Source organism: Perognathus longimembris, chromosome 1 (assembly GCF_023159225.1).
Source record: "Perognathus longimembris pacificus isolate PPM17 chromosome 1, ASM2315922v1, whole genome shotgun sequence".
In the NCBI taxonomy this organism is placed as follows: domain Eukaryota; kingdom Metazoa; phylum Chordata; class Mammalia; order Rodentia; family Heteromyidae; genus Perognathus; species Perognathus longimembris.
This window is the reverse complement of record NC_063161.1, coordinates 120,961,342-120,974,052: the sequence shown is the minus strand read 5'-3', so window position 1 is coordinate 120,974,052 and position 12,711 is coordinate 120,961,342. Positions and strand designations below refer to the sequence as shown.

Genomic DNA, 12,711 nt, shown 5'->3' with positions numbered 1-12,711 from the left:
AAAGACAGCCAACGATATGGGAAAGGATATTTGCCAGCACAACAACAAAGGCCTGATATCTGTCATCTACAGAGAACTCAAAAAACTAAGCCCCTCCAAGCCCAATAAACCTATTAGGAAATGGGCAAAGGAGCTAAAGAGAGACTTCACAAGAGAAGATATAAAAATGGCAAAGAAACACATGAGGAAATTCTCAACATCCCTGGTAGTAAAGGAAATGCAAATAAAAACAACCCTATGATACCACCTCACCCCAGTTAGAATGGCCTATACTCTGAACTCAGGAAACAACAAATGCTGGAGGGGGTGCAGGGAAAGAGGAACCCTTCTCCATTGTTGGTGGGAGTGCAAATTAGTACAACCACTTTGGAGAACAGTATGAAGGTTTCTCAAAAAGCTCAATGTAGACCTACCCTATGACCCAGCCATACCACTCCTGGGCATCTATCCTAAACAGCAAACCCCAAGATATCAAAAAGACATTTGTACTTCCATGTTTATCGCGGCACAATTCACAATAGCCAAAATATGGAAACAACCCAGATGCCTCTCCACAGACGAATGGATCCAAAAAATATGCTACTTATACACAATGGATACTACATAGCGATTAGGAATGGTAAAATATTGTTATTCGCAGGGAAATGGTCAGAACTCGAACAAATAATGTTGAGCGAGACAAGCCTAGAACACAGAAAACAAAGGGGCATAATCTCCCTGATATATGACTGTTAACAAAGGGAGACGGAGAGACAGTAGAGACCAAGTGTCTGAAACCAAAAACTGCTTGTCAAATAGTATTCCCCACAGGATTGGGGCAGTGACCCAACAGTATGTAACTAAAACCAAACAATTACTCAACATATAAAGGTCAAAAATTGACCTCTCAGGGGAATATAATAGCTCAAAAACTAGGTATGTACGTTCATATAAGACTACTGTCGACATATGGTCTAATATTAACATTACATTTAAAAAGTTCTCCATGCCACAATCGATCGTTTTCCATGACTATTTGATCAAATTTCTCTTCATATTATATGGACTAGGGGTGATTCTAGTTTTTAGATTTCCTTCACTGAAGAAAAAACAAGAAAAAAAGAATTTGCATATTTTAGGCTTTCGTCTGTATCCTAAAAGCAGGACACAGTCTGCTTTAGAGGACATCTTTTTTTTTTTTTTTACTACATTTGATCCATAGCAACACCTTATACAAGTTATTTTAATACTACTCTACTGAGAAAAGTATTTCCAGCACAAGAAGAAACCAATTGACACTGATAATTTGGGAAAATAAGCACAGATGTTTGAAATCCACTTTCCTTTCTTTGATAAGATTCCACAAGCGCTGAAAGATTCAAGTGGAGAGTGAAACACATACAATAAAGTTCTTTAGTACAACTTTAATACACTAACTGAGAAATTAATTACATATATAAACAACAAGGTAAAATAACACATGATAATAAATATAAAAATATTGTAAATTGGTAAATAAATATGTAAATAGAGGGATAGATACATAGAAGAGAGTCTAGAAAATTGAACATCATTTAACCAACCCTTCTGAAAACATTTAAGAAAGTCACCGAAGTCATGTCAAATCATAGCAGAAATGACAACTTTGGAAAATGGCAGAGTCCCATGAAGGGAGACACTGTCTTCCATCAGTGAGGCCATTTCCAAGTAGGATGAGATCTCATTCTTCACTCTTTATGCTTTCTAGCAAGTCCGCTGATGAAGAGAAGTATCTCATGATTTCTGCCCTGACAACCTCCCAGGCACAAGAGCTGAACTTCTTCTCCTGCAGGTAGAGAGAGATCCTGTGGAAGTGTCTCCTCACAGCCAGCGTGGAGTCCTCAAGCACCATGGCAGGCGCTTCCTCTCCCTCCTCCCGGGCCACACAGGCTCTCAGCTCATGCAGCTGGGCAGAGAGGCCAGTGCACAGTGTGGCTACAAGGCTCTTCTCCCAAGGGGCAGGCCAGCTCTTTGTGCTGAAGAGGCTGTAGATCTGCCGGGTCATCTCATGGAGCACAGCGATGGCTTCAGCCTTCTGGACCTGCTCTGCATCAAAGGCCTCCTGGGGGAATCCAAAGTCCTTTCTGTCCCTCAGGCAGGAGAACAGTGAGGTTCTCCTCATCTGTCCCAGGAGGAGCAAGGCTCTTTTGTTCCCCAGGCTGTGGGTGGGAGGCAGCTCACAGCCTAGGGAGCAGGTTGCTCTGCAGCTGAGCACCAGCAGGCTCACCAGGCAGACCAAGGGCAGGGCCATTGTGGATGGGGCAGGTGCTGCTGGAGTGGCTGAGATGCTGAAGCTTTGGCTGTGCGGTGTGTGAGGACCTTGATGGCCCCCTTGGCTTAAGTAGGGGCTGGGCCAGGTTCCATTTTCTGAATGCCCCCTCTCACTTTCTACTTCTCTATTTTGTTTTCATTTATGATTTCATGCTTCAATTCAGAGCAGCATTTCCCAAGCACTTGTTTTCACCACGGTCTTTTTTCTGTATCATCCTGATTGGCTTACATTCTTTTACTTAATGGAACTGATGAATTTGAAAAATGCACATGTAGTGAACCATACTGGTATACACTAACTATATTACTGCTTTATACATAAAAAGTGCAAATGATGGGTTAGAAATGAGAAGTTTCAGCTGAAAGTTTACTTTAAAAGCCATTGGCATGTAATTAACTTCATGAATAAACTTTCCCTGTATAGTACTAGAATTCATTTAGATATAAATGATGACATTGTATATTTATTTTTTACTTAAAGTTTCTTTTAGTTTAATGTATATACTTACATTGTGTCGGTTATATACACTTTAACATGTTAAAATATATCATGCCTATGAAAAGTAATCCATAAATACTTTCCAAAATACTATGGACTTTTCAATCTTTTACTTATCTATACTTTCCTAACACCTGGCTCCAGTTCTTCCTATTTAACCTGAAGCCAATCTCTCTACTCCAAAGCATACTTGAAGATGTGATGAAGTTTGATTTGTCCATGGTTGTAGTGAAAAACAAAAAAAACATGTCCTTTCTTTCTCCCTCATCATCTCGCTTTGTTTGATATATGAAGGCCACTGGCCTGAAGTTTTGGACTAGTATTATAATCCTGGTGTCCTCCCAACCTTAAAAATACACAACTTCTACTTTATGACATGATCTACATTTCCACATGCTGTTGGCCACTTCTTCACTATATCTATTTGTAGTCCCATGTGAAGTGTCTTTCAAAAGAGTCAATGAACCTGTGAATATTATGAATAACATTCTCTAATGTTTAAATAATTGGTTGGAAATTTTAAATGATGTTTTTGCAACAAGAAAATAGAAGATTTCTTTTCTCCCTTACTTGTCTTTACTACAGGTATTATAAAAATGAAGAAATCTCTCATTTAAGAAAAAAACCTTCCCTCTTTGCTTGTATGTCAACTAAATAGACTTCTCAATCTCTTCTACGAGGTATCATATGGGAATAAATTCAGATCCTTTTAATATGGATAAAAGTGATAATTCTTTGGCTCTTTAACACTTTACCAAATCATCCACCACACAATTTCTTCTTTCCAAGTGAAGAGAATAGTATCAAGTACCATAGAAGCATTTGTATGCACAAGTGAAAGATGTCAAGACAAAATAGCAGATAGCTGGCATTCAGGTTTTGACATATTACTTAAAGGAGGGAGCAACTGGCTAGTTAGCTGATGAGGGATCTCTTCATGGAGCACATCTACAAGAATGATGAGTTTGTTCTATTACCTAATTACTGGTAGTTTTTTTATTTCTTAGATTCAGTAACATCACCTTATCTGAAAGATGCCTTACCTTGGAGTACCCTGAAGTATCTGTCATAGAAATATGTATGTGAAATTATGAAATGGAAAATACCCAAACAGAATTAAACAACTATGTATAAGTCACATTTAAAAACATTATTTAAGAATATAATAAATTTCTTCCCTCTGAAGAAGTTCAATAATTTCATAATGGATAATTTTCAGCACACTTTAAAAATAGTGGTAGACGGACTTTTAAAATATTTTACAAGTCGTGGAAACATTTGAGTGGAGATTCCGTTCAGCTGAGGATAAAGTGAAATTGCTTGAGAGACATTCACCTAAGTGGGATCTCTAGTTGCTGACTTCTGTGTGCCACTGGCTGATTCGAGAAAGGGACCTGTGGATTTCTGCTCTGACAATCTCCCAGGCACAAGGGCTGTACCGCTTTCTCTGCAGGTAACTCAAGAGACTTTTGAAATAGTTGCGCACAGAAAGTTCTGCCTTGAGACAAGACACATTTTGTTCCCTTGCCATCTGCAGTCGTTGCAGACCCTGATGGAGCCTAGAGCGCAGCTCATTCAGGACCTGTCCGTCCCGGGCGGGTGGGTGGTCCCTCGTGAAGATGTTGAAGATCTGCTGGAGCATCAGTCTCTTCACACTGGTGGCTTCTGTCTTCTGGATTGTAAACGTGAAGTTCTCCCTATCATCCAGGCATTGGTAAGAGGGGATCATTTGCAGCTGTTGTAGAAGCTGAAGAATGTGCTGGAGCTCTGGGTCAGGGCTCCAGGGCACTGGGCTGCCTGGTGAGCAGGCAGGGTGCAAGCAGAACACCAGTGCTGTCAGGAGGAGCTGGAGGTGGACCATTGCGAGGTCGGTAGTTCTCTGTGCGGCCTGGAGGGGGAGCGCTGGGGCGTTGGGCGTGGCGGGAGGTGCGGCCTGGCGGTGGGCGGGGCTGCCGGAGCTCAGGCTGGGAGTTGTGCTTTAATAGTGCAGTTGGCAGCTCCGTTTTCACAGCCGGGCAGGCTGTGCGCTGTTCCTGAGGCGCGCGGAGCCAGGGGCGCGAGCACAGAGATGGGGTTCGATTTCCAGCAGGGGGCGCGCTGGGGCGGTGTGCGTGGCGGGAGGTGCGGCTTGGCGGCGGGCGGGTTTGCAGGAGCTCTGGCTGGGAGTTGTGCTTTAATAGTGCAGTTGGCAGCTCCGTTTTCACAGCCGGACAGGCTGTGTGCTGTGCCTGAGGAGCTAAGAGCCGGGCGCGCGGGACGCCGCGGCACGGTCCTGCAGCCATCCGGTCCACCGCTGTCCGCGGTGTTTGCACACTGGGTTTTAGACACACACGTGTTGGTGTGGTGTGGTGTGGCGTTGTTTTTATTTTCAGGCTTCAGATCGCGGGGCACAGGTAGGGATGCGGGGCGAGGCGGCGCCCCTGGCTGAGGCAGTGCGCACGGTGGAGCGGAGGACGCGGAGGGGCGCGCTCCCCGGGACCTCTGGGGCTCACAGGTTTCCTCGCGGAGCCCACTGGTGTCTCTGGGACCTCGGCTCTGGGAGGCGCGCGGCGGGGTACGCTGAGCGGGACCCGCTTTCCTTTGTGACTCTTCGTTCCAGGCCGACTTCAGGTTCCTGGGAATCGTGGCGCTCTGGGCACGCGGGGTTTTATAAGGTGCAGATGGAGCACTGGCCACACAGCTGTGCACTCGCTGTCTATTCTGGATTGTCCGGCCGTTTTCGCCCTCCTGGCCATAAGTCATGTTGTTCTGTGCTCAAAGTTACTCCTTTTGAGTGTTGCCGAATGAAGTTCCTTCTGACCGCCCCAGTCTGCCTTCTACAGGATATTTGCACTCTCGGAACAGATGATACTAAGCACAAGGACAGAAATGAACATACCACCCTATCTGGAGGAAATAGGTTTATTGTTCAAGTTCATGGAGTTGGTAAGCTTTGTAAACTAGAAGGATTTTTTTTTGAAGGGTAAATCAAATACCTTTATTTAGGCTCTTTTGTGAATTTAATCTTCACAATACGTTTTTTTTTCCAGAAAGACATTTCCTTAACCTATTCCAGAAGAGGAAAAAATTTGAAGAAGCTTATTTTTTCCTATTAAAAACTAAAACCCAGATCAGTCCTAACACAAATACATAAAATCTTTTTCCCCCAACTTAATGCTTTAATATCATTAGATATACAGATAATGTTCAAATTTCTAATTGTTTTAACATAAAATTATTTGTATCATTGGTTAGTTTGAACTGGATTCTGTGAAGTCCACCATCTATTTCTCCTTTTAGTGGAAACACTTTTTTAAAAAATGTTATTGTGCCTATATTTTGTTGGAATTTGGACACTTTGTTTCTATTCTTATTACCATAGGAATCTGAACATGTCAAGGACTGGAGTCAATCATCAGTATTTTCCTCTGTTTTTTTTTTTCCCAACTGAAGAGACTATTTATTGTTACTAATGTTAGTAGTAGATTAGTTGTGACATTTACACACATGTAAACAATGTATCCTGATCAACATCTTCCTCTCTTATTCTCCTCCCTGCTCTCTCAAAGCCATTTCAACGAGTACATTGTATTTTCATATGTGCAAGTAAACTTTATGAGCAGTATTCTTTGTTAGCTCTCTCTACTCTGGTTGCTGCTCACCATACAATCTGAGCCTGTTTTAAGAGTTCTTTTTAAAAACTGGATTTACATGCACAAGGCTTTTATCCTGTTTGGGTTCTCCAATGAAAACTGAGTTTTCTTCCAGGTGAAAGACATTCCACATCTATTACATTCCTAACGTTTCTCACATGTGTGAATTCTCTTATGCCTGCTAAAGTGTGAATTTTGGTTGAAAGACTTTCTATGTTTACAAGCTTTCTCACCTGTGTGAATTCTATTATCCATGCCAAGGTCTGTCCACATTTGTTGCATTCATAAGGTTTCTTTCCTGTGTGTTCTCTGATGAAGATGAAGGTCTGTCTGACTTCTGGGTGAAAGAATTTCCTCATTTGTTACATTCGAACTTGCCACTCTTTGCAGTAGCGTGGAAGGATGATTTTCATCATTGTGAAGGTTAACATGTGTACTGTAAAATATATGTAGTTACTTAAACTCAACTAAAAAAAACTACATTAGCAAAAGAAATTTGCACTCTCATTCTCCATGATTTTAAGATTGTTTTGGATGCCACGTAATTCTGTAATATTCATGACAGGAGAATAATGACAAGGGCAGTTTTATGGGCTTTTGTCATAGCTCGCTGAAACAGAAATGAATTGTGTTATGAAATGTCTGTAGGTAACCCAACTGGGATAAGAGCATAAGTAGCTTATCACAACCACCAATTCAGGCATCATTGTATTACTGATAGTAATGTTGTAGTTATCTTTCATTACTTACAAGGCATAGTTCAATTCAATTATCTCCAAGGTTTATTTAATTCCTTCTAATTCTACCTAAGTAACAAAAACTGAGTGGCTTCCTGAGGTTGAAAATGTGGGTTTATTAAAATAGGATAAAGTAGCTATGGAATGACTTAGGAGTCACTCTGTCTGGTCCCAAGCCATGATCCTACTAATCTCAAGGTCAAGAATGCACAACTGAGGAAAGCAAATCCTTTTTCAACAGCCTCAGAAAACATAAAATACCTAGGAATAACCTTAACCAAAGAAGTGAAAGACCTCTATTATGAGAACTTTAATAACATGAAAAACAAGATTAAGGCCGAACTAAGGAAATGGAAAATCCTCCCATGCTCCTGGATTGGGAGGATTAATATACTCAAAATGGCAATATTGCCAAAGGCTATCTACAAATTCAATGCAATACCCAATTAATATCCCAACACCATTTTTTAATGAAATAGAGGAAGCAATCCAGAAATTCGTATGGAACAACAAAAGACCCCAAATAGCAAAAACAATCCTTAGCAGAAAGAACAGTCCTGGAGGAATTACAATACCCAACTTCAAGTTGTATTGTAAACCTATAGTAATAATAATTTTAAAAAACCCAACAGCTTGGTATTGGCACCAAAACAGGCCTGAAGACCAATGGAACAGAATTGAAGACACAGACATGAACCCACAGAACTATGCCTACTTAATCTTTGATAAAGGAGCTAAAAAAAATAGGATGGAAGAAAGATAGCCTCTTTAACAAATGGTGCTGGCAAAACCGGTTCAATACCTGCAACAAACTAAAACTAGATTCTTATATATCACCCTGCAATCAAATCCAAATGGATCAAATGGATCAAAGACCTCAAAATTAAAACAGATACCCTGGAAACACTACAAGAAGGAGTAGAAGAAACACTTGGGCTCCTTGGCACAGGATGGGACTTCCTTAAAAAAGACCCAGAAATGCTACAAATCAAAAAAAGGATGGACAAATGGGACTGGATCAAACTGCAGAGCTTCTGCAGGGCAAAGGACATAGCTCACAATATAAACAGAAAGCTCACAGGTTGGGAAAAGATCTTTACTGGCCATACAACGGACAAAGGCTTCATATCTAAAATATATGCAGAACTAAAAAAAATTACATTCCTCCAAAACAAAACTGCAAAGAAGCAACAGCCCCCTCAACAAGTGGGCTAAAGACTTAAAAAGAGACTTCTCTGATGAGGAAATGAGAATGGCCAAGAGACATATGAAAAAGTGCTCTACATCACTGGCCATAGAAGAAATGCAAATCAAAACAACACTGAGATTCCATCACACCCCAGTAAGAATATCCTATATCAAGAAAACTAACAATAACATGCTGGAGGGGATGTGGCCAAAAGGGAACCCTACTTCATTGTTGGTGGGAATGTAAACTGCTTCAGTCACTCTGGCAAGCAGTATGGAGATTCCTCAGAAGGCTAAACATAGAGCTCCCCTATGACCCAGCAGCCCCACTTTTGGGCATCTACCCAAAAGACCACAAACAAGAACATACTAAAGCCACCAGCACAACAATATTCATCACAGCACAATTGGTTATAGCTAAAATATGGAACCAACCCAGATGCCCCTCAGTAGACGAATGGATCAGGAAAATGTGGTACATATACACAATGGAATTTTGTGCCTTGATCAAAAGAATGACATTGCCCCATTTGTAAGTAAATGGAAGGACTTGGAAAAAATTACGCTAAGTGAAGTGAGCCAGACCCAAAGAAACATGGACCCTATGGTCTCCCTCATAGGGAATAATTAGCACAGGTTTAGGCTAGTCACAGCAGAGGATCACAAGAGCCTAATAGCTATGCCCTTATGAATGCATAAGATGATGCTAAGTGAAATGAACTCCAGGTTATGGAAACAAGTGTTATATCACTGTTGTAATTACTTTCAACATGCCATGCGAAACCGTAGCTTCTATTGTTAATGATACTCTTGTATCCCCTTCCTGTGGTTGTACCTGCACTATCTCTGTAGCTTATCTGAGTACATTGGAAACTGTATATACTGGTATTAGAACTAGGAAAGTGAAAGGGAATACCAAAATCGAGAGACACAGGATAAAAAGAAAACCGACTACAAAAGCAATACTTGCAAAACCATTTGGTGTAATCCAACTGAACAACTTATGGGGGGAAAAGGGAAAGGGGAGCGGGAAGGGGAGAATGAGGGAGGAGGTAACAAACAGTACAAGAAATGTATCCAATGCTTAATGTATGAAACTGTAACCTCTCTGTATATCACTTTGACAATAAATAAGAAAAAACTTAAATAAAAAAAGAAGACACAACTGAAGCTTAGAGAATCTTTCGAATTCAACAGACATATTATATGGTATTATGACTATTATAACATACATGGTTTAAACTATCCTAAAATCAAAGACAATGAGAGTCTAAATTTCTTCTACAACAAGAAATCAGGAATTTCTGATGCAGTCCTCAAAGGGTGTAACTTTTAGTAAAGTAGTACATGAGGTAAGACCAAGCAAAAAGAATTGTAGATCTTCTGCTAGGATTATCCTAGAAGTGTACTAATTGTTTCCAATGGGGGAATCCACAGAGTCTATGTTTCTTTGGTTTTGGCGCACTTCACTTAGTATGATAAACTCCAAGTTATGGAAATAAGTGGTCTATCATTGCCCTTGTTATTTTCAACCTACCATCTGAAATTATGCCATTTTCTTTTGTCTTTCTCCCCTAGGGCTTTACCCCTGATGTCACTGTTACTGGATCATGGTACTGAGGGTATTCAATATACGTTTATTGGAACTAGGGAAGGGAAAGGAAGGGAAGGGGAACATTAAAATGGAGATACAGAGGATAAAAGATGAACCAAGGCAACAGCAATCCTTACAAAAATATGTAGTGTAAAACAACTGTACAACTCATGGAAAGTGGAAGAGAGATTTGTGAAGTGGGTAAGGTGGGAGAAGAAAGAGGGAGGGGCTAGCAAGTTGGATAAGAAATGTACTCACTGCCTTACCTGTGAAAGAAACTGTAACCCCTTTGTATATCAGTTTAACAATAAATACATTTTTTAAAAAACAATTTCAGGTCAATTCACAGTAATAATTCTGAGGTGGGACTTACAAACCTAAAATGGAAACTTTATGTGTAAATGTAGAGACAAAGGCACAACAATGGCATGTGTGTGAACAAAAGCCTGGACTTTATAAGGGCCTCAGGCACTTGAAGAGCCAGGAGAGGAGAGAAACCAGTCCTCAAAATAGGAGAAATAATGTCCGATAATGGTGTAAATTAGACAGACACAACAACAAAAACAACCTGTGGAAACAGGAAGCTAAATAAGCCCAAAGTAACAAAAACAGGAGTAAATTAACACCAAACAAGAACAAAAATGAACAAAGCACATCATCATAAAACTTGTTGACTGAGCTGGGGATATGGCCTAGTGGCAAGAGTGCTTGCCTCATATACATAAAGCCCTGGGTTCAATTCCCCAGCACCACATATACAGAAAACAGCCAGAAGTGGCGCTGTGGCTCAAGTGGCAGAGTGCTAGCCTTGAGCAAAAAGAAGCCAGGGACAGTGCTCAGGCCCTGAGTCCAAGCCCCAGGACTGGCCAAACAAACAAACAAACTTGTTGACTACAAGTTAAGAAAACAATCTTAAGAATTACATTCAAATGAAAAACATATCTTATACAATGAAAAACACTTTCAGGCATATCGTGATTATGATGAAAGATAACCTTAAAGGTTGAAGGAAAACAAAATCCTACCAACTCTATCTTTATATGCCCTACATACGGTATTCCATTTTTAAACACGTTTTCTTCTTCACCACATCCCCAGGATCATTTCCCCTGGCTGGGTGGTAACTTCACTTATGCTGCTCCACCTCTGTGTCAGTATGGGCTCTTTTATTCTTTCCTAGTATTTAGAGGTCAAGGTCAGGTTGCAGGTGTGGTTCAGAGGGAGAATACCTACCTACCAAAGGTGATGCCATGAGTTAAAACTCCAGTACCAACAACAATCACGACAAAATAGCAATAAGATCAACAATATAAAAACCAAGTGCTATTGTTTTATGCTGGTACTTGGATGGCTTGGAATGGGAAGATTGTGGCTCAGCCCAGCAATAACAGAAAAATCTGCGTCTCATACCACATAAGGAAGCTGTATGCAATGGCATGCATCTACCAGCCCAGTAATGATGGGGGTCAGGCAAAAGAATAGGTGAATCACAGTCCAGGAATACAATGATGGAAATGAAACCATAATTCCAAATTAACCAGAAGAAAACAGCAATGGCTCAACAGTATGTCACCTGTCTAGTGAGGATAAGGTTCTAAGCTCAAACTTGAATATGAACAAAAACATAATGTACGGACATAGAACTTATCAGAAGTTTTATTGAAAAATTGTACGGATGAAGAGAACTTGAACGGATTGAATACAAAAAAAGTGTTTTATTATATCAAATGCAATGTAAGGTAGCACATTATACTACATTCACAAAATAATTTAAACTTTATAAATAGGTAAATAAATGAATAAATAAATATTTATATAGATACATATGTATGCATTAAGAAAATAGTAATCGCTACAGTGTTGAATACAATGTTGCAAAATACTTCTGAAACAGTTGAATAATTTACTGAACGCAGATTCCAAGTACAGAAGGTATATATTTTCAATGACTTCTCAAATACTCTAGCAAGTCCCCGGATGAAGAGAAGTATCTCATGATTTCTGCCCTGACAACCTCCCAGGCACAAGAGCTGAACTTCTTCTCCTGCAGGTAGAGAGAGATCCTGTGGAAGTGTCTCCTCACAGCCAGCGTGGAGTCCTCAAGCACCATGGCAGGCGCTTCCTCTCCCTCCTCCCGGGCCACACAGGCTCTCAGCTCATGCAGCTGGGCAGAGAGGCCAGTGCACAGTGTGGCCACAAGGCTCTTCTCCCAAGGGGCAGGCCAGCTCTTTGTGCTGAAGAGGCTGTAGATCTGCCGGGTCATCTCATGGAGCACAGCGATGGCTTCAGCCTTCTGGACCTGCTCTGCATCAAAGGCCTCCTGGGGGAATCCAAAGTCCTTTCTGTCCTGCAGGCAGGAGAACAGTGAGGTTCTCCTCATCTGTCCCAGGAGGAGCAAGGCTCTTTTGTTTCCCAGGCTGTGGGTGGGAGGCAGCTCACAGCCCAGGGAGCAGGTTGCTCTGCAGCTGAGCACCAGCAGGCTCACCAGGCAGGCCAAGGGCAGGGCCATTGTGGATGGGGCAGGTGCTGCTGGAGTGGCTGAGGTGCTGATGCTGAAGCTTTGGCTGTGCGGTGTGTGAGGACCTTGATGGCCCCCTTGGCTTAAGTAGGGGCTGGGCCAGGTTCCATTTTCTGAATGCCCCCTCTCACTTTCTACTTCTCTATTTTGTTTTCATTTATGATTTCATGCTTCAGTTTAGAGGGGCATTTCCCAACTACTATCTTTCCTCTGTTGGTTTCTCTTCCTCTCCCCCACACATGCTTAGTTTTTGT

At 41.3% G+C, this 12,711-nt stretch overlaps 3 protein-coding genes across 3 annotated transcripts; all 3 read right to left on the bottom strand.

Annotated features, from left to right (window-relative positions):
- Positions 1–1,699: 1,699 nt before the first annotated feature.
- Positions 1,700–2,269, bottom strand: LOC125355751 (interferon alpha-3-like). Its single transcript, XM_048352162.1, has one exon. The coding sequence runs from the start codon at positions 2,267–2,269 to the stop codon at positions 1,700–1,702; it is 570 nt and encodes a 189-aa protein (XP_048208119.1).
- A 1,867-nt stretch (positions 2,270–4,136) lies between these two features.
- Positions 4,137–4,649, bottom strand: LOC125352701 (interferon alpha-2-like). Its single transcript, XM_048347978.1, has one exon. The coding sequence runs from the start codon at positions 4,647–4,649 to the stop codon at positions 4,137–4,139; it is 513 nt and encodes a 170-aa protein (XP_048203935.1).
- Positions 4,650–11,881: 7,232 nt separating this feature from the next.
- On the bottom strand, positions 11,882–12,448 carry LOC125352696 (interferon alpha-3-like). Its single transcript, XM_048347965.1, has one exon. It carries the CDS (start codon positions 12,446–12,448, stop codon positions 11,882–11,884), a length of 567 nt encoding a protein of 188 aa, XP_048203922.1.
- Positions 12,449–12,711: the final 263 nt, after the last annotated feature.